This window comes from Lytechinus variegatus, chromosome 1 (genome assembly GCF_018143015.1).
Source record: "Lytechinus variegatus isolate NC3 chromosome 1, Lvar_3.0, whole genome shotgun sequence".
NCBI classification, from domain to species: Eukaryota; Metazoa; Echinodermata; class Echinoidea; order Temnopleuroida; family Toxopneustidae; genus Lytechinus; species Lytechinus variegatus.
The window spans coordinates 82,589,846-82,616,700 of NC_054740.1; the positions used below are offsets into that span (position 1 = coordinate 82,589,846).

Genomic DNA, 26,855 nt, shown 5'->3' on the forward strand with positions numbered 1-26,855 from the left:
TATCAGAAATGATGACTGGCTTAAACTGTACTGTACACTTTCTAAAATGAAAACAACAGTTTGACTATACTATATAATGTTTGATATCAGAAGCAGAGAATCTATTAACAAAAATAAGCAACTGTCCTTTGCCCAATGTTACCCTTTACTTCACTAACCTCTCTTGCAATGTCTGTTTCTCGCCATCAGAGGGCGTTTCGGAACAGTCCATAAATGTATCGATAAGGTGACTGGCAAGCCATACGCAGCCAAGATGATTAAAACCATCAAGAGCGCTGACAAAGACTCGGTTAAGAATGAGATTGGGATCATGAACAAGCTCCACCATGCTAAACTCCTGCAATGTCTAGATGCTTTCGAGTCGCCTAAACAGATGATTATGGTCCTCGAGATGTAAGTTGTTTTAGCTCTTCGTAAAACGATCAAAGAATGAAATTAAAATTTGAAAACAATATACGTATAAAGAAAATTTACTCATATCATATAGACATGATATATCGAAGACACGATGTATTTATGAATGAAAGAGTCCTCTCTTAACAGCTGTCACTCAATGCCACGGCGGCCACCTTTTTTGGATGGTGGGAATGTTGTTTTTTCCAAAACATATTGGTATTTTTCATGAATTACAGGTTGGGCTTTTTTGTCGTTACATAACTTTTAAAAAGTTAATTATGATCTACAGCAATGTAAGAACTATATGAGACATAACTGAACTGTCCTTAAGCGATGATGAGACATCCACCGGGATTATATGATTTATTTTCTTTTATTTTTTTCTTTCTAAATTTCGATATTTTAGTGTAAACGGCGGAGAGCTCTTCGAGAGGGTAATTGATGACGACTTTGGGTTGACGGAGAGTGACGTCATCGAATTCATGCGTCAGATATGCGCAGGAGTACAACACATGCACTCCACAAATATTCTACATCTAGACCTCAAACCAGAAAATATCTTGTGCATAGACAAAACGGGTAGCCGTATCAAACTCATTGACTTTGGACTAGCAAGGGAATTCAATCCAGCTCAAAGCACAAAGGTCATGTTCGGCACACCGGAGTTCGTAGCCCCGGAAGTAATCAACTATGATGCCATAGGTTTCACTACCGATATGTGGAGCGTTGGTGTCATCTGCTATATCTTGTAAGTCACAGAGATCATCAGGTTATGATTCAAGTTATTGATTAAATTATGAACTGTATTTGGAATGCATTTTTTCACTGATCACATTAGTAAAAACAAAATCTTCTGGCAGAATCCGATCTAGATTCATGCAGATAGCTTGTCTCTCTGAAATTATCTGGTCAGACAGTTTCTATCCCGATTTCTTTCTCAATGCGTCAAAAGGAAATATAATTTAATCAATGAGAATATAATTATCAGCAAACTTGATGTCATTTCGAAAATATATGTTCTATTTTTTTTTTCCTGCTCTGGTATAATTTGGTATTGGAAGCGAAACCGTTGCGCATATACGTCGAAAATGGAAATCATTATTTAACCATAAACAAAGTGAATACGAAAAAATATACATATAAATTGAAGATTTGTATATGAAAGATATTAGCCCACTGAGGGTTTATTGTGTTTTGGTGGTAAATGAATGTAGTCCGTGACGTGATCGGCAATTTTTTGAAATAGAATGAATGATAGAATGTGAACCTTCTTTGATATTTATCTTCTATTATCAATGTCTTGTATTTCTTTGATATATATAGATTAAGTGGATTATCACCGTTTATGGGTGATAACGATGCCGAGACATTGAATAACGTCACTCTAGCTGAATGGGACTTTGAGGATGAAGCTTTTGATACTATATCAGAAGATGCGAAGACATTCATTGAAGGTCTCCTGATCCAGAGAAAAGAGTGAGTAAATACATTGCAATTTATCGTCATCTCAGTCGTCACCCAGAATATCATGACCTGCTTTTTCATCATTTTCAATCGTCATCCTCCTTATCATTATGTCATCGTAATCTTCCTTCCCATCGTCATCATCATTATGTCATCGTCTTTAACCCCGCCCCCGTCATCATTTCAGTTTCAAATATAGGCTATGTAAATCCACTAGCTCAAACTTCATTCTTGTTATCTGGGCGATTCGGCACCCAATTGTCATCGGGGTCGAATCTTTTAAAAAATAAATCAACGAGGATCGGCATGACCTATCTTTCTTTAGAGAAAGTGCATGTGCTCACAATATATTCAAGCTAGTGTGGTAAACGTTGTGACTTGCTTTGATTAAAATAAACGATTTTTTTTTATATCTGGGTTATCTTACAGAGAGAGAATGACGGCAGCCGAGTGCTTACAACATAAATGGCTTGTCACAGACTCTAAGGAACTGAAATGCAACAAGATTAGTACGACAAAACTCAAGAACTTTGTAGCAAGAAGAAGATGGCAGGTAAGCACAAATGACAGTACATTTATTTCACCCCCCCCCCATTTGGTCACGTGGTATCATGTAGATCGCTTAGATTTTGTCTTTAGAACCGAAAGTTATGGTAGTGGTCTAAACTATAATTATTTCACACAATTTTGACATTCGAATTATGGAAAACCACAAAAGGGCAAATACTTGTCTTCTTATATTCATTATTAGTTATAAGTTCAGACAGTTCTGCCTGTAGATAATTGTGAATTAGATGCTTTGCTTTATTGTGGCTTCTAGTCTGTAGATATGTGGGGTTCCAAACTGGATACTCATTTTTTACTACTTTTATGTCGGTAATGTCGCTTAGTTCTTGTTGTTTTGTTATGTATGCATCGCTATTATATTACTCTTGTTCAAAGTCTTCGTCAATTTGCCCTTTGTTCGTTATCATTTAAATGTTACTTTGTTGTATGTTTGTTTAAATGTTACCTTTTTTAAGTGAAAGTCTTACAAAGAAATTCGATTGAACCAGTCAATCATGTCATCTGTGGAAAGCCAGCATCTTTAAAAGTGGGACATCCAAGAAAGATACATGGTGTACCGTGAAACCTACTACACTATAAAATCGATATTTTATTTTTATTGTTCGAAATAGACATGAAATGAAATACTCCGAAAAATTGCTTTGCCCAAATGATCGCGGGCCCGGCAGCCGCTGTGTAGCGTCAGATGGACGAGGCTCTATATCCCTTTAATCGTTGAACGCCAAACAGGGTAGCAGCAACTCCCATCTTTTAGCATCTTTTGGTCTGACGCGGCCGGGGTTTGAACCCCCGACCTCCCGGTTGTGAGACGCATATTGTTATCATTCACGGGACAGTAGTTTTCCAATTTTGAGATTGATGCGATCGATTGCAATTGTGTATGAGACAAAGGACCCGTAACACAAACCTTAGCAATCATTGCAGAATTAACGATTTAAATCAAGCGTACGATCAATTGCTAACCTTTGTATTGACGGGCCCCTTGGGCCCATCTTACAAAGAGTTACGATTGATCCGATCTCAACTGTATGGAAATCCATCGATGTCACATTTTTTCTACAGAAATTTGCACTGTGTCCTTTTTTAGCAAAGAGAAGCATAGAGAAATTCAAAATAAACAGTGTATGTAAGAATTTATGGCATATGTAAATCTGAGCAAACATCTATTTTAAATGTTGGTGTTGCTGACTTTCCAAAGTTGTTGATGAGATCAATCGCAATTCTTTGTAAGACGGGACCCTGGTCTCAAGGTTTTGTGATTCACTTTGGGTAAAAAATATTGATGAATTTAAATTGAAAGTCTAAAAATGCAAAATTAGGTTGGTCGCATGTTGGAATTTATTGTTAGAATTTACTTTCATCTCCTTCTTGTACACATCGGCTTTCTTTATTTATGAAAAAGAAACCCCTTTTCCATGCTTTCACAAACTGAATCTTTCATGCAATGCCAATAGACAGTTAGATACACGTATTTTCATTTTATGTAGATCTTTCTTCAAATCTAGTGATTGGTGAAATGATTATTACCTTGCTTTCCTTGTCCATGTTCATTGTTGAAACAGTCTGATTCAAGTGAATCTAATCAAGAATCTACGAACGAAGACTCATCTGACGAAACAGTATGTCTGGTTTTATAATATAACATTGGTTTGAAGTGGTATTAACTTGGAATCATATACGGGGCTGGTGTGAAGACTAACCAATATCCAACTATACTTGTGTGCTGTGCTGCTAACCTTTTATATAGAAAGTTATATAACGAAAACGCTAGTAAAATAGATAAACCTATATTTGATCTGTTCAATCTCGAGAAAGAAAAGTTGTTTGCAATGAGAACGAGTCAGCTGCTGACTTTGTTCATGTTGTTAACAGTCTATAATCTTTGTTAACGATTTGTTTCCGCTCGAAAGTCTTCAGATATTTCGAGAATACGTCACCGTGGTTAATGATTTATGTATATTATTTATTCATTTATTTCGTTGTGGCAGTATATACCTGACGGCTATTATAGGGACCTATACAAATCTGAATTAACATGAATTTAGTTGGTATTGTATATTTCCTTCAAATGTATTTCCAAATTAAATATGAATAAATAAACATTGGGACGCCAGTTTCGTTTGTTGTAGCTAAGTTATAACCGGGGGTTGTTATAAAGGAACAATAGTGGATACTTCGAACATAAATAGTTTGAAGTGTGTGAGTAAACACAGCCAGATACTTATTAGACGAAAAATGCCTTAAATATGTATAGAAGAGAAAACGAAATTTCATGAAAATAACTCAAAGTGTTAGATACTCTAAGCAAGAATAGTTATGAAACTCGGGATGGGTTGAATTGAAAAACAACGTTGGTTTTATCATTCACTCTTACATTCCGATTTTTGATCCAATAGTGGATGTGAAATATTAACTTATTCCCAATTTTTATAAACTGTGCGATATATCAATATCATCCCTTTCTTAACACATTTTTAAATCATCATTAAACCGTGTCTCAATTGAAATGATTGATTATATTTTCTATTAACCATGTTAAGAGAAAACTTCTTGAAACTTTTTCATGTAACGCCACAAAATATATTCGTGCCCGTGATTATAGTTATTAGATGAAATATTAGTTAAATACATACATTGTAATTAGATGATGAATACATGATAAATATTAGAAAGGTTACTAGTAACTAAATTAGTATATTAGAATAAATTCAAAACATTATTATGATTTATTGTTCAAACGATTCCATTGATCAAAATATTGTCTTTAAATCTCTCTGTATTCAATATCTTTCTTATGAATTTATTTACTCTCCTCGGAAATAATATACATTCTTTTATTTCACATTCCAACCACTGTCATGAGTTAGAGATTGTTGAATAAAGGTTATTGGCCCCCTTTTGAATCAATCAATATTACAATAAAATTACATTCCATTTTCCTCAGAAAGCATTTCGTCAATTCAGGGTTATGTTAGGTTAGGTAAATTAAAAAAGAACAGAATTCATTCTTTGAATTACAGAGCACATAACAGCTGCTCTGCATTGTTGTGCAATCTTCATAAAAACTTCTAATATTAGGTCCCATAGCTGTATAACTGCTATAATTATGATTTCGATTTACGTTCTTTTACTCTTGTGACATTCAGAAAACCGCGACCGCAGTCCGAGCAATCGGCAGAATGGCATCTTTGTCACTGTTCGGTAGCAGCAAGAAATCTGGTGAGAATAGCAACAACCTGCGAAGCCAATCATCACCCTCATCGAAAGACAAATCGCCATCGACACCGACAACGCCATCAAGGATCACGGAAGATGAGGACAAAGCGATAAACAATAATGCCCAGATAGAGAAGCGGTCTGGGTCAATGCACAAAGACGAGTCGAAAGAAATGGTCGCTGAAGCTGTCGTTAGTAAAGTCCAGGAAAAGGAGCATCATTCTAAAATGACAGACAATGATGTGAAATCGAATGAGCGACAAAATGGCGACGACGAGAGCGACGATGAATCGGAGGAGGACGTAGAAGATGACATCGACGGTCCAGGCAAGAAAGATTTAAATCAGAACATTCCAGGCGCACCTCATTTTATCAAGGAAATGGTGGACTGTGAGGTCTTCGAAGGGGACAGCGCCCGCTTTGATTGCCAGGTAGCAGGCGACCCGGAGCCTGACATCAAATGGTTACAAGACGGTGAGGAGATTGAGGAGAGCTCGAGATTTATCTTTGACTACGACGATGATGGCATGTGCTCCCTTATTATTAGGAGGATCCAAGAAGATGACGAGGGCGAATATTGTATAAAGGCGACCAATTCTAAAGGCGAGGCATCGTGCATTGCAGACTTACTTGTCGAAGGATTTTAATTACTTCCTATTGGAATTTATTACTTGCGATGCTGACATGTTTACATGAAATGATTATTAGATAGATATTTACGTTGTATAGATCATAATCTCTGTTGTTAATTGTGTTAGGTTTTAGATATTTTTACAAATACATACTTATGAAATTTGAATTTGAAGAAAACTGCCATTTAGCCTTCAGACGGTGTCTTGGCAAAGTGACCTTATGGAAAAGAGTTAACTTGGTTATATATGATCCCACCTGATTTTGTTGTATTAAAATGATTATGAAACCACCGTGAAAATAGAGTTTTTATTCAAAGTTTCTTCTTATCAGTGATTTATTTTAAAATATGAATAGTTTAATTACCGAAAATTGAAAACAAATGCAACATAGAAATATGTTTCATATTTGCTGCACACCTAGATTGTATTTCCTCCGTATGTAAACCTTTTATGTATACATTTGTATTTTTTTAACAATTCAAAAGGATCATTTTCAAGATTTGCACAATCATGGTAATTCTAAAAAAAACATTGCAAAAAAGAACAAGATAAAATTGAAACAAATAAGTTCTTATGTGAACATTTCACTCAAATTTAAATTGGTTTTTTTTTCAGAAGAAATGAAAATTGAATTGTGAGTGTGGTGAGTATAGATCATTGAATGAGAACGATGTAAAGGTTTGATAATATAGTGATAAAGTTTGAATAATGTAGATACATATATTTTCCATATGGATTCATAGTAATGTATTCAGGAAATGATATCACCGTTCCGACCTGCCAAACTGTAAGGAGGATTTGATCTTTAAAGAGAAAAATAATTATGTAGAATAATGTACAGATCACAAGTGAAATGTTAACGCATTTTATATGCGTAAACATGATGTAGAGTACATGTATATAGACTTTAATAATAGCATATATTAAACGATATTTTGATTCGTAATGTTTTATCTAATCTATCGATGTAAGTGAAATTTCAGTGACATAAAGCTTTATATATTTGTAAAGATATTTTATGAACGGTTTATATTCATGTTCGTTCCTAGTGACGTAATACCCCCTCTGTTCCTTCCCCTTTTTCTTCCCACCCTTCCCTCCCTTCTTCCCTTTCTCTTCATCTTGTATTTATACACCCCCCCCCCCCTCCCCTCTTTCTTCCCTGTCAATCTACATTTTTATCAAGGAGGATTGTCGGTTGCATTATGTCGGGATTATGACGCTAACTTAATATGCCTAATCCGACACTAAAAGGCTTTTTATCAATCTACAAAGTTTTGTTTATGTCACGATTTGAGATTTTAACACTGTCATATTCAATCTGATATATTCCTTTCAGTTCTGATTTTGCCGCTAGATGAGACCGGGTTCGGTGCCACATTTAGCTAAATAAAAGAGTTTGGATCAAACATTATGTTTTTCTTGTGATAAAGGAATATGGAGAGAAAAGATATGTACTAAGAACGAAATGTTGAAATGTATCGATAAGAGAATGCCTGATCAAAGGGCTCTATGAAATACATACTTTTTCATTGTGAAAAGGGAAAGCATGAAATAAGCCTCCCTATCCATTTTTAATGATAATTCGTGTATCCATATAAGAATCACAAGCCATAATTATTATCATTGTATGTTTGTTTTTAATGTCCAGTCACAAGATGGTATTTTATTATATGTATTTATGATTTGTAGATTTTTTTTTTTAGATTTCAGTTCAGAACTTTTTTAAAGCACAATGAAATGTGACTCACACGTCGACTTCAGCATTCTTTTCGTTCCATTCCTAAAACGGCATGACCAAATCATTATTCATTCCTTAATTATAGGACCCTTCCGTTGTGACAAAAAAATATTCCAGATTTACAAAGACGGTGTGTGTAAGTGTGTATATAGTTTATTGTCATTTTGACGAATATAGACTTCATTTTGTTCAAGGTGATGTTTGATAATATTAGAATTTCCGTTTGTGATAATGATGTAATTATAACATTTGCTTCGTTTCCATGACATTATGAAGCGAAATATTGTATCAAGTCTAAACTTAAACACAATCGAACCTTACATTATTCAGTTGCAACCATTGATATCAGTGTCAATTTCGCTCTTCCAAAGGATCACATGATTGTGTAGCTTTATGTATTCCTGATGATTATTGTATATTTTGTATATAAATTTGCAGAAATTTGCAATTGAGCGATAATACACCAATTAAGTTTGATGTTGTAATGTTGAAATTGTGAAGATATTATTGCTTCCATTATATTATATGGCATTGGTAATATACAAATATACTATGCATGTTGTTACATTTGGCTATTCACAATATTTTTGTCATTTTATTCATAATGAATAATCGTTATCATCATCCTATAGAAAATATGATTTTGTATCCTTTTCTGAAATGTATTAAAGACACGTAAAACACAAAATCTGGGAATCGTCGTTTGTAGTTGTTTATGCATGCAGAGTTTATGATTGATAATTTTGGCAATCAAGGGCCCATCTAACAAAGACTTGCGATTGATCCGATCAATCGACTATGGGAAACCATCAAAGTCAACATATAAATGCATGTTTGCTCAAATTTTCTCTAGACATGAAGATATATCCTTAAATTCATTGATTTCTTGACAGTTCGGATGGTTCTCCTTTCTTTACCAAGGACATTTTGCACATTTCCAGCAGAGAAAAAATATGACACTGATGGATTTCCATAGAGTTACGATTGATTGGATCAATCATAACTTTTTGTAAGACTGTGCCCAGATGTGCTTGCTCAAGATATGGGCCTGGCGCTAATCCATTTTTTCATAATTTGGGGAGGGTTTTGGCACTTTTTACTTCTGTGACAAATTGAAAAAAGGGGAAGGGGTTCTCGTTCCAGAGAGGTAATGACATTTGCCTCACTATATTGATCGTAAAAAAGAGGAAATTTGAAAGTTCTATAATGCCTTGTCATTTTGGGTCAAAATGGCAATTTTCCTGATTTTCTGCAATAATGATCAATCACCCTTCAAATTGACAGAGAGGGTATGATGTGAACCTTGATTACATATAGGATAATGTGTTACAATTATTAAATTTATTATTACAATTTTAAAACTGTCAATTTTTAAAAACGCTCACAAGCGAACCGTTTTCATTTTTAGTCCAGTATAACAATAATTGTCAAGATATTCTGAAATAAAACGCCCATCAAATTGACACATGGGGTATGATATGAACCTTAATTACTCCCGGAGTTTTAATTGTGAGAAAATTAGGAAATTTAGGATTTAAATCAAGTCATTTTCATATTAATTCGTTGGGAGAGAATGCTCCACCCCTCCCCCCCCCCCTTCCCAAAGGTTGCTCATCCGTTCCATTTGTCTCTGACGATTTCAAATCCAATAACCTTTTTTACAAAAATATCATGGGACCAATCTCGTCAACCCTCTCTCCCCTCCCCCCCCCCCTCTCTCTTTCTCTATGGGGGGGGGGGTAATCAAGTATGAATACTCCCTGTCCCAGTTAGAGATGATTATAAACCCTGATATATATTTTGTTCAGTATTTAAGGGGGTATATTATTATAGAACATTTAAACTGGTTTATGATAAAAATAAAACCTTATTTAAAAGTCAATGGAATCGTAAAATTCATAACTGGACTACTCTCGCGATGCAGCGGATTTCATATAAATTTCCTTTCATATATCCTCTATTTTATAAATATCTTCGTTTGTAACCATGAATTCATACAAAGCCAGTTTTTCATAAAGTATGGTTGTTTACAGGAAAGGTCATGAAGAGAGAGTCTGAGGCGGGATACGCCTATATAGACATGTCTACACTACAGGCAGTTTTTATTAAGCATGAGCGATCGAGCGTGAAATTTTTGGTTCCAAAATGCAAAAATATGTCATTTGATGATTAGAAAAAAGATTTCTTTCTTGAAAAGTGTGTGTGATAATTTTACAGGCCACCCCCCCCCCCGGATTTACGCCTGTTATTCATGATTTTAAAAAGGCAATTATAAGGAGAAAACTCGTAAAATACATAACACTGAAATAGTTGCCCTTTTTCATTTTGGAAGCATTAAGTGGAAATATGGCATAATTATTTTTTTAATGAATGTTGATATACATTTATCAATGAAAAAATGAATGATAAAGTCTGAGACACCTGGACTCGAACCAGGATCATCTCGGCGACAAAAAAGGATTGGGTCTCATTGTGTTGAACGGGCTGCAAGCCGCCGCCTATTCACAGGCGCTATCCCACTACTGCTCCACACGGGGACTTTTGCCTGCTGCGTTTCCGCCCTGGGCCAGTACGTCCCTCCTTAAACAACCTGGTTGCCCGATCCTCCGACCAAGTAACCATATCGATGCCGAGCTTAGCGCGGACGCCCGATCGCCATAGAACGACGACATACAGGACTCCCGCTCTCAAACGATCCACCAACCCCGACCTCCAAGTAGCTGGATTACAGGCGCACGCCACAACGCCCGGTCAAAATGACAGACCGAAACTAAGGACATGACTCTCGTGACTTCTTTTTATTGTCCTATTGAGGGCGCTTGCACAGGGGTCGCATTCACTGATCTCTACACTTCCAAACTCAGTCTCCTATGCTCTCCTGTACATTCAAACTCCCCTTACTTTAATTAATTAAACTAAAATTATCAAACTGAAGATAGGGTGAAAAAGAATAAATTAGAAGTTAACAAGATGAAGTCCAGATCAGCACTGACTTTACTTTCCAATCTTATCTTCTGCCAATGTACCCACATTGGATAATCATAAAAATCAACCAATCAAATACAAGAAAAATGGTATGAACTATAAAATGAACTAACCCTATTTAAAAATAAGAACCAATCAGAGAATAGAGAAGGGTGATCATGAGTTAAACTGAATCCTAATAAAAATTAAACAATAAGACCATGTGGAGTGGAAAGCTAATGGAAAACCAGGAAGCATGACTGAGGGAAACTGAATGAAAGAATGAAATGCAATGAACCTGTGTTGCTATGTGAGATGTATTGTGGAGATGGAATGAAAGATGAGATCATGACAATGTATGTGGATTGAGAGGATGGAAAGAAGGATGAGATGAGTTGGAATGGAAATAAACAAGTTGAGTGTAAACAATAAAGTATGGAAAGCCAAATTTAAGAGTACAGATTAAATAGAACCAGCAAAATTAACTGTTACAATAGTCATGTAAGAAATTTCAATGAATTAAATGAAATATAATTGATATCGCTTCCCTTTATAATACTAGTTTGTTTTAAACGTTTTATATAATATGTTATTTAGTTTATGTACATTTTTCTCTTGTTATTAGAATAGTAATTTGGCACGCCATTCTAGTATATCAGTACATAGTCATAGTATAATATCACAATTAAGTATTCGTTTACTTTCGTAATATCGCTTGTAAATTGGAATGCTAAATGTTCGTTTAATTTGTTCTCTCTTTCTCGGAGTACTATTCTATGGGAGAATCGGATTTTTTTTTTTTTTAAATCAATTTCCGAAATGAATTAAATCGCTATCGAAAGTTCACATCTATCTTTATGTTCGGGATAAAATTCTTTTGGAGTTTTTTTTATTCCCCGAACTCGACCGAAACTCTTCACTGGGCATCTCGTGTTTTGTAAGGCAGCCACATCAGGTTTTGTAAGACTATAAAACAGACACTGTAGATTTATCATTTGACATATATTTCTTGTATTCCCTTCAGAATACTGTGGGTTTTGTGTCAAAATGTAGTACTTTGGATATCTTGATCCCAGGTTGTGTTTTGGAGCCAAAAGTTGTATTCTATTTCATCCTTTGGGCAGTTATGCACAATTATGTTCTTGCATTAAAATCACTTGTTATTATCAGCAATGTGGCAAAATTGAACGCGGTTTTCATATTGACAATTCGGAAACTATATTTGCCCTCATGCCCCCTTGTGATACTTAAACAATAGGGCACTTTTCTTGTCAATTTCATAAGTGCAAAATTGAAAAATTTACGCTGTAAAAAGGCTGTTTAAAATTTTAAGCATGTTGTTTAAGCCGGTCACTTTAAAGACTATGGTTTTAACTTTTAAACAATTGTTTAAACTGTTTAAACAAGTTATTTAAAACGTCTAAGCAGTTACAAAAAACAACTTGTTAGAGTGACAGTCTTAAACAATGTGCTATTTATGTCCTCTAGCTAGGACTGCTGGCCCCCACAAGACTGCAAAAAAAATCAGCTTTAATTAGCCAATTTGGAGAAATGTGGATGAAAACATTCTTACAATATTTATAATATTGTATAATTTTGCCCCTTCAAGACTTTGCCCCCTCAAAGCTAAAAGTGTTCCGACGCGCCTGGTCGCCACGCTTCAAGATTTAAAGGAAGGCTAACTTTTACAATTGCAGCATTATCCTTTTTTTTATTCAGATGACTCTTCCATACATTTGAGTTCAAGCATGTGACATACCTTATAACTTATGATAAACCTGACGATCATGATGATGATATATGGATTTACATGGCGATTTTTCAGGAGGCTACACTGTAAAAACTGTGGTGTTAAAACTGACACCAATAGGTGTTAATATAGGACCACACCCTGAGGTGTTAAAATAACACCCTAGAGATTGAACATAACACCAAAGAGTGTAAATGTGACAACCATAGGTGTTGTAATAACACTGATAGGTGTAAAACTAACACCATCAATTTAACACCAGTGTAAAATAACTGGTGTGGTCCTCTATGTACACCGGTTAACACCACAGTTTTTGCTGTGTACAAAGCGCAATCTCGGGGCAACTATTATTACTATTATTTTAGCCTTTATAGGAATGCAGAGCACTTTCAAGAATTGATCCTTCCAGACTCTCATTCATGAAGGAAAAAATCCCATAGCTGGGATTCGAACCCTCAAAACCTCCATTTGCACGACGAGGGTCGGAACCACCAGACCACGACGTGCTCGTCCGTCCAATCGTCAGAAACAGTTCCAACATTAGTACATGTAGGTGACTTCCATTTATAAAACGGTAAAGATAATGACGTGTTTTTATGATAATGACTTGTTTTTACGTGCCTGCTATGCGGGTAATCGAAAGTAAAAGAATGCAAAATTTTACATCATCGTATAGATTGGAATTGGTCGCCATAGTCTTGGCACTGCAGTGGTTGGAAAATTTGAACGTTTATAATAAAGTGGTAATTTTTACCGATTCTTTGAGTGCTATTGAAGCGGTGAAGGAAAACAATGAGGATAATTTCGTTAGAGAAATCATAATTACCGCTACTTGTCTAAAATATAAAGGTATATTAATTTGCATAGAGTGGATTCCATCCCACTGTGGAGTTAGTGGAAACGAAACGGCTGACTTCTATGCAAAGGCAGCCCTAAAACAAGAAATAGAGATTAATAATGGTTTGAATATCCAAGAAACAAAAAAGATTGTAAGAGTTCTTGCAAGAAAGGAATGGCAGAAGAGATGGGACAAGTCAACTTCAGAATTAAAAAATACCAGAAAGCTGTTTCTGAAAAAACTACCTTTGATTATCTCTGCACAGATAAAAGAGGTGAAAAAATGATCCACAGATTACGTTTGGGAGGTTTGGGTTTAAATGACTTCCTTTTTAAGAAGGGAAGACACACGACTGGATTGTGTGAATTTTGTAATGAAAGAGAAACGATATACCATTTCTTATATGTTTGCCCTAAATTTATTATTCAACGAGCCCTATTACTTGCTGAATTAAATGTTAACAATATCCCTGATGCGGAACGTAAAGTGGAGAATCTCACACTTAAGACACAAAGTGCTCTAATCAGATATTTCAAAAGGACTCATCGATTTCAAATTGGCTGCCCGGATGGCAACCATCTTAACAGGGTGTAGTCAAGAGTAAACTAAACTTTAGCAAATTATTACTTTCGTGACCAGAATACCTTGCTGAGCAAAGTGTTTATAATTATTCATATTTTTCGGGGGTAATTCTTTATGATGTTTTCACCGAATTAATCTATGTGTGCACCTTTATTGTCACTTTCACTTTATCACATGGCCCTTGAATGTCAGTATTTACTCTACTATAAATGTTTTTCGCTTTAAAAAAAATAATAATGTTGATATGGTTCCGATCGATTTGACATAAATTTGCACCTGCGGAATTTAAATCAAGTTCTACGAGGTATTGGATAGAGCGCCCCCTGCTTACGTTTGAGAGACATAGGGAATACAATTTATTGTACTCCTGAGACGCCCTCGAAATGCACCTCGAGCGGGCTTGTCAGGATAACGTACTAATACAGGGCAGGAGAGGTGGTCTTGCACAATTTCCTGGGAACTTTTCTTTCCTTTCTTTCTTTTACTTTTCAAACTGACATAATTTGAACAAAGAAATTATCATATTTTGGAAAAAAAGAAAAGCATATTTATAAGGCAACAATAGTCAAAACTGACTAGTTTGCCTATTCAAAATAACAACAACAACAACGACGACGACGGCAACAATCTTTGTTAGTATACGACATGATCGATCCACGACTCAACAATCTCTGTTTAATTATGATCTTCATTCATTTTCCCTTTCTTTGAGGGGTTTTCTAATTTTAATTTCTATGGGAAAAGCAAGAACCGTTGCTACGCGTCGCCCCTTCGCCCCCTTTATCGTCGCCTCTACACGGAACATTTCCATGTTTTCCATAAAGGTAATGTCTCTTTCCTAACTTTGTGTTTAGCTACCGACTGTCCAAATGGGTCTTTCGTTGTTCAGCAGCACAGAAGTAATGAGGCAGCTAAGGAGAAACGTGGCTGGTATCCTCCTCATTGTGACGTTGTCTGTAACCGTCATCGTCCTAGAATGTCGAACAGAACGGAGATCGCTTGATAAATATTCGAGAAGATATAATCCGGATCCCCGACCTGAGCAACCGATGGATGACCACAAACCTATGATCCGCGAACTGATAATCCAGGATCCAATTGCCCCCAAACCGATTGTCCAGAAAAGGTAAGACTCTTCATCGCAATGATCACTGTGCTATCGTTAGTCTCCCATCGAGTTTGTCCTTTTTGTGATGTTTAATAAAAAGGTATCGTGTGCAATTGATAATAGGTTCATAGGCTCGAATCCCAGAAAGATACGTATGCAATTTAGCAAGGTATTTTGTACGTTAATTTTTATCACCGAGTATGATATAAATCCTATGACATGTATATAAACGCGTTTAATCGTATTGTTAGATTTGTAGGAGCTGAGGACACCCGTTTAATGTGTATAATCAAATGATGGATACATTTATGTGATTTGAATATTTGATATAAAACTGCTCGCTCAAGTGGGTGGGATCTCACATCCCTTGTGCCTAATCGAGGCATCTTCATGTCAGAAATGTTTGGGATTGAAAAAAAATAGCGACAGCACCCGCACCTGCACACATACACTGCACCCACTTGATCAGTAAATATCAATCTCATTCACGAACTGTTTTATGAGGACGTCATTATGTGTTACGACTATATTGTTTATATCATGAGTTATTTATTGTTTATCTTAGACGCAGACCAAACAAAAGTCCGGTCTGCGAGATCCACTCTCTATGAACTCTGGTTAAGTTTAAACCATTGTCCATTTTGTGCTAAAATAAATTTCAAACCTCGGTTTGCGTATTATTGGTCTTAGTTATTATGCCGACGAACTCGATGAGCTATATCGTCAGCATTCCCGGAGAGTTCCAAAAATAGTGTAAAAATGTTCTGCGACCGAATCATTATAGGGATAATCATTTAATCCAAATTTGATCAAAAACTCAGATTTAGACGACCGATTAATGTAAACCGGATTTAGAAATAGAAAGCAATCGATGCATCTTTATGGTACGGTTCATCCCGCTGACGTTTCACGCGGGAGTCAAAGAAAGAATTGATGACGAAAATATAATCTCCGCCAAAATAACTCTTTTGTTCGGCCGCGGTGGTAGCCCGAAGGAGAATCGCTTGAAAGAAATTCAACATTAACGACGTCTCCGAATCCATCTTCGAATTTTAACGTACAGTGATGAAATGCAATTGTGAAAATTTGCCATTTTCGACATTCGCAACTTCTATTAAAATACAACATGCTCGAGTGCTCCACAATGTCTGCTTGAATAAAAATGCATCCTCAAGACGCTGTCTCGAAATGGACCAGTACTTGTACGGCCTCATACAATAATGCTGTTGACGCACATGTTGTCAACATCTACATATTTCTTAAAGGCCAGTAAATGTAAGCATTCATTTCTCAAATGTGTGTGTGAAGTAGTACATGTAATAATAATGTGACGGCCCTTTTAATTGGGACCGTTTCATAAAGATGATCGTGAAGTGATTATCATGACTTTTAAGTATAAAAGCAAAAATATCGATTGCTAAAATGAGATACCCAAAGTGTTTCTTGGTGTTTCAGCACACAACCACATTATATTCCCTTTCTCAGTTTAAGAGCACTTTAAAGACCCACATTTTTAATTCATGATAATATCATGTATGCTGTTTTATGATTTATGCTCTTTAGTTATTGTTGTAGCTCCTGTGGATGGTTTATTTTAATTTACATGCATTTTTTGTAAAGTGCGTAGATAATTATTAAGTATCAATTATTAAGCGCTTAATAAATCTAACATTATTATTATTATTATCATCATCATTGTTGTTGTTGTTGTTGTTATTGTTATTATTATTATTTTGTATCAGATTACACTGTATGAAAACAATATGAATACAATTTTAATTTCCAAATTCCATATCTAGGTTTTTGGAACCCACTTCATTCCCATCAACCCCTGACATTCCTGAACCGAGTACGGATTGTGAAGCTCACACCCACGTCGTGTATATCAAAACGCATAAGACAGGCTCTACCACACTGGAAACGCTATTCAACCGATTTGGCTATTTCCACAATTTGTCATTCATCTTCAATGGAAAACAGAAATATGGACACTTCGAGTAAGTTTTGATCTCAGCTCCGTTTTAAACATGTTTTGTACTGAGGGATTGGCATTGAAAAAAATTGTCAATAAACAAAAATTACATTGAAAGTTTAAATTTGATTCATGGTTGGTTGTCGCTATTGATGGCATGGGAAAGGGGAGGGTGATTATCCTCTGCGATTTTTTAATGATGGAAAAGAACAAAATTTAAAAAAATGATAAAGGCGGAAGGCAAAAAAAATGTTCATCTTTCTCTCTCTAAAAAAAGAAAAAAGGTACGGAATGGGGATATTGATCGGCACAACAAAAATCTAAGATTTTAAGAATTAGGGGAGGGGAGATTTTCGTTTAAATAATTGTCACATTTTCCACAAAAAGAAAAATTAGGTTTGCCTTTGACATGATTAAACGATATTTGTTTGTTATTTGTCGCAATAATCCCAAAACGCAGCTCCTTGGAAGCTATACTGGGATGTCAATAATGTCATGTGCCAATGGAGGTGACAAGGTGCAGGATTTGGGTTGGCTCACATATATACAATAAAAATGAGCATGCACGATGAAATCATTTATTTTCAACACTCCTTTCCTTTGTTTAAACAGTTCACTACTTTTGTTAAAAGTTCTTTCTCCTACTAAAATTCCACATTCGTGCTTTCTTAGCAGTCAAGTAATAAAAAACCCGGCATAACATACTTTTTAATAAGTGGAGCAATCAAGCAGAAGGTCATCCCCCTCCGAATAATGCCGCCTCTATAGCTGCCAACTTGTTAGCAATATGTTATCGGTTATTCGGTTGCTTTCATTAGATGGCCGGGATACCGTATATGCTCTTCCGGTTATTCGCCACCCCCCCCCCCCCCCTCTTCCATATAGACGCACTGTCGTTCCTCGGTGTTCTGTTATAGATATGTTTCCCCCTTTTCTCGAATGTAAGTGTCTCCGTTTAAATCCCACTGACCCTGTTTTAGTCTTCTCTATATTATTCATAACATTAAGTTAATCGAAATTATTTATATTCATTAAACACAATTCTTGATATAGTTACAGTATAGTCACATAATTTTCTTTATGTAAACAAAATGACAATAATTGAAAATACTCGATGGAGCGGCATGGGGGTATTTGCATCGTGGATACTGCAGACAAGAACTGGAGATCATGATTTTTTGACTTGATACAAACATAATTAATAATTGCCAGCCAGGTATTGGTTTGTGTGTTTGGAACTAGCCATATTTTCACCTAGTATTGTCCTTCATGGGCCTGTAACACCAAGCTTAGCAATGATCGTCGAACATTTTTCTACGATTGATTCCATGGGTTCCATTGACTACTGTGTACGATCGATCGTGAAAATCAAGCGCACAAAATGATCTCTAACCTTTGTGTTACGGACCCAGATATCGACAACTTCATGTTTCGTTACTGTGAACCCCATGCCATTTTATAATACTTTAATATCACTTTGCTTTGTTTAAAATCTCAAGGGCAATGGATTTGCGGAAAGCTAACATGCTGGAGCAACTACTCCCACCACTAGGAGTTGAGACAGGAGATTATGCCAGATACAAGAACTACGAAACAAGTGCGATTCACGTGCGATTTTATCGCGACGTCTTCGACAGATTCATGGCCAAAGATACGCGCTATGTTTCTAGCGTGCGTGATCCTGCCGACCAATGGGAGTCTGCATTTAATCAATTTGGATTCAGAAAAGCCATATCCCAGTTAGCCGATGCTAATGGACAGATGATCAATATAACGAAGACGCACAAAGTACCTTTTAATGAAAATAATTCTACACTTGATGCAATCCACGAATTCCTTAGAAAGCCCAAATTGTACTTGGAGGTGCTAAATAAAAAGGGAAAGGTCATTTATCATTTTGCGCACAACGATCAGACCTACGATTTGAGCACGGATCTAGAATCAACGCAGCTTCATGATGAGAAGCTTGTCAATCGGACAATTGACCGACTAGTTGACGAGCTGGATGTTGTCATTGTAAACGAATACTTCGATGAATCTCTACTAGTCATGAAGAAGGAATTCTGTTGGGAATTTACAGACATTTTATACATTTCACAGAATAAGCGAGCAGTAAAAGAAATGTTGCCGGAGAAAACGCGTGCAAAAATTCGAAACTTTAACAGAGCAGATACTCTACTTCATCAGCGCTTCAATAAATCCCTGTGGAAGAAGATCGAAGACTACGGACCAGATTTTCAGAAAGACCTAAATCATTATAGACAAATGTTGATTGATGTCAATGTAGAATGTTCTGCCGAAGGCAAGTCCAAGAAACATGGCTTTAATTACCAAATATACAATGTAAAGGCAAAGAAGAATGCAACCCTATTTTGTAGATTTATGGCGGATAACTTTTTAACGACATTTAGGAGAGTATTTGAAAGACAGCGTAATCAGACGATCATCAATACGCGAAAGATCAAACAATAGGCGGGAAACATGATAAATATAAGCCTACACTTCGTATGGTCCCTACTGCAGACTGCCAACCTGTGTCCTCAATTGTGTTAGGCTTCCATTGCAGAACTTGTCAACTTGTAACCACATTAATTTGACCAATATTCGATCAGGTCGGCAAGAATATAGTTACCAGGCGCGGATCCATGGGGGGGCCGAGGGGGCCTTGGCCCCCCCCCCCCTTCGGCTGAAAAAAAAGAGAGAGGGAAAGAAAGAGAAAAAGAGGGGAAGAGGGGAAAAAGAAGAAAGAAAGAAAGGAAGAAAAAAAGAGAGGAAAAGGGGGGAAGAAAAAAGGAAAAGAGAGAGAGGAGAGGGGGAAAAGAAGAGGGAAAAAAGAGAGAGGAAAGGGGGAAAGAAAAGAAGAAAAAGGGAAGAGGGGGAAGGAAGGGAAGGAAAGAGTGAGGAAAAGGGGAAAGAAAGAGAAGGAAAAGAGAGGGAAAGGAAAAGGAGAAAAAAAAGAGAGAGGGGAAGAAGAGGGAAAGAAGAAGAAAAGGAAGAGAAGAAAAGGAGAGAGGAAAAAGAGGAAAGAAAGGAGGAAGAGAAGAAAAGAAAGGGGGAGGGAGAGGGAGGAAAGAAGAGAAGAAAAAAGAGAGGGGAAAGAAAGAAGAAGGGAAAGAAAAAAAGAGAAAAAGAGGGGAAAGAAAGAGAAAAAAGAGGAAGAGGGGGAAGGAAGAGAAGAAAAAGGGAAGGGGAGGGAGAGAAAAAAAAGAGGAAGAGGGGGGAAGAGAGAGGAAAATGAGAAAAAGGAAAGAGAGGAAGAGGGAAGAAAGAAGAGGAAAAAAGAGAGAGAAGGGGGAAGAAAAGGGGAAAGGAAGAGAAGAAAAGGGAGGGGGAGAGGGGGAAAAAGAGGAAGAGGGGAAAGAAAAGGAGAAAAAGGAGAGAGAGGAAGAGGGAGGAAAGAAAAAAAGAGAGGGGAAAGAAAAGAAGAAAAAGAAAAGAGGAAAGAAAAGAAGAAAAAAAGAAAAAAGAAGGGGGGAAAGAAAGAAAAAAGAGGAAGAGGGGAAAGGAAGAGAAGAAAAGGGAGGGGAGGGGAGGGGAGGGGGAGAAAAAAAGAGGAAGAGGGTGAAAAGATAGAGGAAAAGGGGAAAAGGAGAAAAAAGGAGAAAGAGGAAGAGGGAAGAAAGAAGAGAAGAAAAAAGAAAGAGAGAGAGGGGGAAAGAAGAGAAGAAAAGGGGGGAGGAAGAGGGGAAGGACGAGAAGAAAAAAAAGAGGAAGAGGAGGAAAGAAAATGATGTTCGAATTACCAAAAGGGCGCTGAAATGATGTTCGAAGGAATGTCAAAATGCTGTTCGAACTGGGGGCAGAATTGATGTTTGAACGGGGGGGGGGGGGGGCGAATTGATGTTCGACGTAGGGGCGCCAAATTGATACTCGAGCTACGGGGGGGGGGGCGAAATGGTATTCGAACTAGGGGCGCCAAATTGATGTTAGACCTACATGTAGGGGCGCCGAATCGATATTCGAACTAGGAGGGCGCCGAAATGATGTTCGAAGGGATGCCAAAATGATGTTCGAACTGGGGGCCGAATTGATGTTCGAACGGGGGGGGGGGGGGCGAAGTGATGATCGACCTACATGTAGGGGCGCCGAATTGATATTCGAACTAGGAGGGCGCCGAAATGATGTTCGAAGGGATGTTGAAATGATGTTCGAACTGGGGGCGCCAAATTATTACTCGATCTGGGGAGGGGGGCCGAAACGATGTTCGAGCTAGGGGGCGCCTATGATACTCAAACTAGGGGGGCGCCGAATTAATGTTCGAACTAGGGGGGCGCAAAATTAATACTTGAGCTAGGGGGGATGATATTCGAACTAGGGAAGGCAAATTGAATTCGAAGGGATGTCAAAATGATGTTCGAACTAGGGGCCGAATTTATGTTCGAACGGGAGGGGGAATTGATGATCGACCTACATGTAGGGGCGCCAAATTAATATTCAACTAGGGGCGCCAAATTGATGTTGGACCTACATGTAGGGGCACCGAATTGATATTCAAACTAGGAGGGCGCCGAAATGATGTTCGAAGTGGGGGCGCCAAATTGACACTTGAACTAGGGAGGGGGCCGAATCGATGTTCGAGGTAAGGGGCGCCAAATTGATACTCAAATTAGGGGGCGCCGAATTAATGTTCTAACTAGGGGGGCGCAAAATTGATATTCGAGCTAGGGGGCGAAATGATATTCGAATAAAGGAAGGCAAATTGAGTTCGAAGGGATGCCAAAATGATGTTCGAAGGGGGGGGGGGGCCAAATTGATACTCGAACTAGGGAGGGGGGCCGAATCGATGTTCGAGGTAGGGGGGCGCCAAATTGATACTCAAACTAGAGGGGCGAAATGATATTCGAACTGGGGAAGGCAAATTGAGTTCGAAGGAATGCCAAAATGATGTTCGAAGGGGGGGGGCAAATTGATGATCGACCTACATGTAGGGGCGCCGAACTGATATTCGAACTAGGGGCGCCGAAATGATGTTCGAAGTGGGGGCGCCAAATTGATACTCGATCTAGGGAGGGGGGCCGAATCGATGTTCGAGCTAGGGGGGGGATGATATTCGAACTAGGGAAGGTAAATTGAATTCGAAGGGATGCCAAAATGATGTTCGAACTAGGGGCCGAATTTATGTTCGAACGGGGGGGGGGGGGGGGCGAAGTGATGATCGACCTACATGTAGGGGCGCCGAATTGATATTCGAACTAGGGGCGCCAAATTGATGTTGGACCTACATTTAGGGGCGCCGAATTGATATTCGAACTAGGAGGGCGCCGAAATGATGTTCGAAGGGATGTTAAAATGATGTTCGAACTGGGGGCGCCAAATTATTACTCGATCTGGGGAGGGGGGCCGAAACGATGTTCGAGCTAGGGGGCGCCTATGATACTCAAACTAGGGGGGCGCCGAATTAATGTTCGAACTAGGGGGGCGCAAAATTAATACTTGAGCTAGGGGGGATGATATTCGAACTAGGGAAGGCAAATTGAATTCGAAGGGATGTCAAAATGATGTTCGAACTAGGGGCCGAATTTATGTTCGAGGGGGGGGGGGGGGAATTGATGATCGACCTACATGTAGGGGCGCCAAATTAATATTCAACTAGGGGCGCCAAATTGATGTTGGACCTACATGTAGGGGCACCGAATTGATATTCGAACTAGGAGGGCGCCGAAATGATGTTCGAAGTGGGGGCGCCAAATTGACACTTGCACTAGGGAGGGGGCCGAATCGATGTTCGAGGTAAGGGGCGCCAAATTGATACTCAAATTAGGGGGCGCCGAATTAATGTTCTAACTAGGGGGGCGCAAAATTGATATTCGAGCTAGGGGGCGAAATGATATTCGAATAAAGGGATGCCAAATGATGTTCGAAGGGGGGGGGGGGGCCAAATTGATGATCGACCTACATGTAGGGGCGCCGAAATGATATTGGAACTGCCGCCTTGTTGTTGGCTCATTGTTCCATATATTGAAAGTTTGAAATGCCTTGGCCCTGAGGTTTTTAGGCATGGCCTTGGGGAATGAAGCCTTGGTCTTGGGTATTAAAGCCTTGGCCTTGGAGGTTTGAGCCTTGACTACAACACTGATGGACATATTGATAGATATTATTTACAGAAATTTTGAAGTTTACTTGCAAACACTAAGAAATAAATGTTCAGAATTGAACCCCGAAAGGTTGATGCAAAATCAGCACCCTATGGGTTAAAAAATTGAACCCCTGATTTGGGGTTCAAAATTGAACCCTGCGGTTGGGGTTCATTTTTGCACCCTGCGGGTTCAAAATTGCACCCCTAGGGGTTCAATTTGAAATTTTGGGGGTATAGTTTTGAACCCGCAGGGTGCAAAAATGAACCCCAACCGCAGGGTTCAATTTTTAAACCCCAAATCAGGGGTTCAATTTTTGAACCCATAGGGTGCTGATTTTGCAAGAACCTTCGGGGTTCAATTTTGAACCTTTATTTTTTAGTGTGCAATATGTAAAAGAATAAATGATACTTTCATTGAAATGGTGAAAGTTTCGGATGCGTTTTTTATTTTTTGACGAATCGTCAAATACTCAAATAACTGAAATAACTCTATGGTTTATATCGTTCCTATATTTTTTGTTTCATGTAGTAATGCGTAAAAGACAGCTATATACAGTTGATGATACGACACCATTCGTTTCCAACGTACAGTGGGAAATCACGTTTTATTTTTTTAACGAATTCCACTGAAAATATTACGTGGATTTACTCAGGCCTAAACTGCATTGCTATCATTTACATTTATTGTTACATCTTGAAAGAGTTGATGTATACAAGATACATGGGACCTTGGAATTCATGTTTCACTAGTATTGTATGAAAAAGAGAGATAAGAACTTATCGTCCAAAATGATGCGAACTTAAGAGCATTGTTTTCATATTTATAAAGACACTGACAATAAAGTATATTTTTACATTAATTTATCTTTAGTATCTTATATTTTTTTATATACACCGTTTACACGCATTTTATTTCTTTTGAAAATCTATTTGGAGTATATAAAGTTTGAGCAAGATTATAAGATGCATAACCTTTGATACTTTATATGATTGTTGCAAGAGCGGAAGAGCCAATGTTTGCTGATTAGGATTGACAAGACAACTCACTGTTTTGAATGGAATTCAAGCGAATAACAAAAGATTATATAATATATCCAAACACTTACAGATCAAAGTAGGCAGTGCACTCCCAATTAGTAAATGCTGAGTGCTGACTACTGAATCTACCTCACCGATATAATAAAAAGCATGTAAATTTATATCTTTTTCAAGAATATCTTACCCAAAATAAAATATTAATTTTCTTTCATGCAGAATATACAATTTAGTTATTGCACAACCAGTTTTCATACGCGGCGATACAGGGGCGTCATCCCCGTAAGATTTTTCAACCCCTGAAGCAAAAAGTAGAAAAGAAAAAAATAATGGGAGTACCCACAAGAACGAAGAATGCCTAAAATGCAAGAGAGGTTTCTGTGAGAAGTAACTGAACTAGACATTACCCATTCGGCAAGGGAGTCAATATTTCGGAACGATTATTACTTGACTTGAAATTAGGGCCCCTAAGAAATCCTGGATCCGCGCCTGGGATCCCGCTCACATAATTCTAGCAGGGCCTACTCTGATGAGAAGTTAAACGAATTGAAAGCATCAAATGGTTAAAATAGAAATCGCTCGAGTTTCCCGCTCGCATCGATTATTTTTTAAAGTGATATTACATTTATTCATGAACACATCATTATGAAACCATTATTCAATTGCCTCTTCTTCATGCATAGGCGGATCCAGGTGGGGACCCGAGGGGCCCGGACCCCCTATTGGTAGAGCAAAAAAGGGGGGAAGAAAGAAAAAGGAAGGAAAAGAAAAAATAAAAGGAGGAAGACGAATGAATAAAATAAGATGAGAGGAAGACTTGGAAAAATATTTTATGTCACTATATAAAATTTTCGCTCGCGCTTCGCGCTCGCATTGCCTGTTAAGTGATCCACATATCTTGTTCAACACGGAGCTTAAATATCAAGTTTGGAAGTCAGTATACAAAACATATTTCTCCTTGGAAATCGAACTTTCATTAATTTTTGTGATTTACATATTGATTTTTAAAAAGTGCTCTGTAAAGTCAGTTTTTGGTCTGAATATTAACATTTTCCAATTGCGCTGCGCGTTCGCGAATTTGATTTATCAGGTACCTATTATTTTCATGTATTCCATAAAGTTTTCAAAATATCCCTTTTCAGGTCTGATTGTCAAAACGCATCAGCTAGCGCTGCTATGCTTGCATTTTTGATTGGCGGGTTATGTATGTCTCAATATTGATTGTATAACAATCTACTTAAAATTCCCTTTTCATGACAGTTTATCAAAAATTTCGGCTCGCGATTTGCGCTCGCATTAATGGTTAAAAATATATCAACTAATTAATGATGCATCCTATTCATGAATAAAAAGGTGCTTGAAATGTTCAGTGTTCAGGCCATAATATCATCAGATTCTGCGCCCTCATTATGCATTAATACTAAGATATCAATTTAATAATTAAATTGTCACTTTTGTTTTATCTCGCGCTTAGCAAGATGAATAGGAAGATATATAGTCATCATATTCATATGATAACATATCCTAAGGATGTCAAGGTCCTATGTCTCAAAATTAAAGTAATAATGAAACATATCAGCTCTTTATCAAGTGCGATTTATATCCACCTTACAAGTTTCCTACAAAGTGTTTGAAATATCAGATAGGAATATCAAATATTTTAAGCTCGCGCTTCGCGCTCGCTTTTATTTTCCTGATAAAAGATTGTTTAGAATGCCTAGATTCTAGGTGTAAATCTGAAACACGTGCGCGCATTTTCATTCAGTTAAAAAAAATTCTGCTCGCCCTTTGTGCTCGTATTAGGAAGATCCCCTTTCTCATCCCTTTCATGATTTACAAAACACGAATAGAGTTTCCCGTTCAAGGTCGAAATCTCGATTTTTTTTACGCTCGCACTTCGCGCTCGCATAATTTGATTGTGAAATATGTAACGTCTTCATGGCTAAATGCAAGCAGTCCTTAAAAGGCACTTTTCGATCAGTTCAAAACGCACTTCGCGCTCGCATCAATTGAAATGTCCAAAATTTTGAGCTCGCGCTTCGCGCACGTATTTATTTGATTGTGAAATATGTAATGTCTTCATGGCAAAATGCAAGCAGTCCTTAAAAGGCACTTTTCGATCAGTTCAAAGCGTGTTCAAACATTTTCTGCTCGCGCTTTGCGCTCGCATTATTAATGTAGGAAGATCCCCTCTTACTCATATTTTTCATGATTTAGGAAACATGAATAGAGTGTCCCGTTCTAGGTCTAAATCTAGAATTTTTCCGCTCGCACTTCGCGCTCGCATCAATTGATTTGATTTGATTTGATTTATTGTTTTCTTCTGCATCCATAACATTCGTATAATACATTTTTCACAACATAAAAAACATAATATGTAAGCACTTTTGGCATGAATCATAAATAATGAGTACTAAAAAAATAATTCCAGGCAAAAATGATTAACTATATGATATTCACAATTTGCAGGAGGATTGTCATCATAAGCAGATTGCTTGAAAAAATGACAATCCC

At 37.5% G+C, this 26,855-nt stretch overlaps 2 protein-coding genes across 7 annotated transcripts in view; both read left to right on the top strand.

The window, feature by feature from the left end:
- Positions 1 to 8,699, top strand: part of LOC121425215 (myosin light chain kinase, smooth muscle-like) — a 108,300-nt gene extending 99,601 nt beyond the window's left edge. For 5 of the 6 annotated variants that reach the window (XM_041621226.1, XM_041621242.1, XM_041621257.1 and 2 more), the window contains 6 exons: positions 190 to 393; positions 803 to 1,144; positions 1,720 to 1,872; positions 2,290 to 2,413; positions 3,990 to 4,046; positions 5,574 to 8,699. In XM_041621226.1, the coding sequence (XP_041477160.1) occupies positions 190 to 393; positions 803 to 1,144; positions 1,720 to 1,872; positions 2,290 to 2,413; positions 3,990 to 4,046; positions 5,574 to 6,290 (1,597 nt within the window). In that variant the 3' untranslated portion in view covers positions 6,291 to 8,699. The remainder of the gene's footprint in view (positions 1 to 189; positions 394 to 802; positions 1,145 to 1,719; positions 1,873 to 2,289; positions 2,414 to 3,989; positions 4,047 to 5,573) is intronic. The other variant, XM_041621234.1, reaches the window with a different exon arrangement.
- Positions 8,700 to 14,911: 6,212 nt separating this feature from the next.
- Positions 14,912 to 19,710, top strand: LOC121425252 (galactosylceramide sulfotransferase-like). The gene is made up of 3 exons (XM_041621275.1): positions 14,912 to 15,276; positions 17,058 to 17,255; positions 18,730 to 19,710. The coding sequence occupies exons 1-3, from the start codon at positions 15,020 to 15,022 to the stop codon at positions 19,700 to 19,702; spliced, it is 1,428 nt and encodes a 475-aa protein (XP_041477209.1). The 5' UTR covers positions 14,912 to 15,019; the 3' UTR covers positions 19,703 to 19,710.
- Positions 19,711 to 26,855: the final 7,145 nt, after the last annotated feature.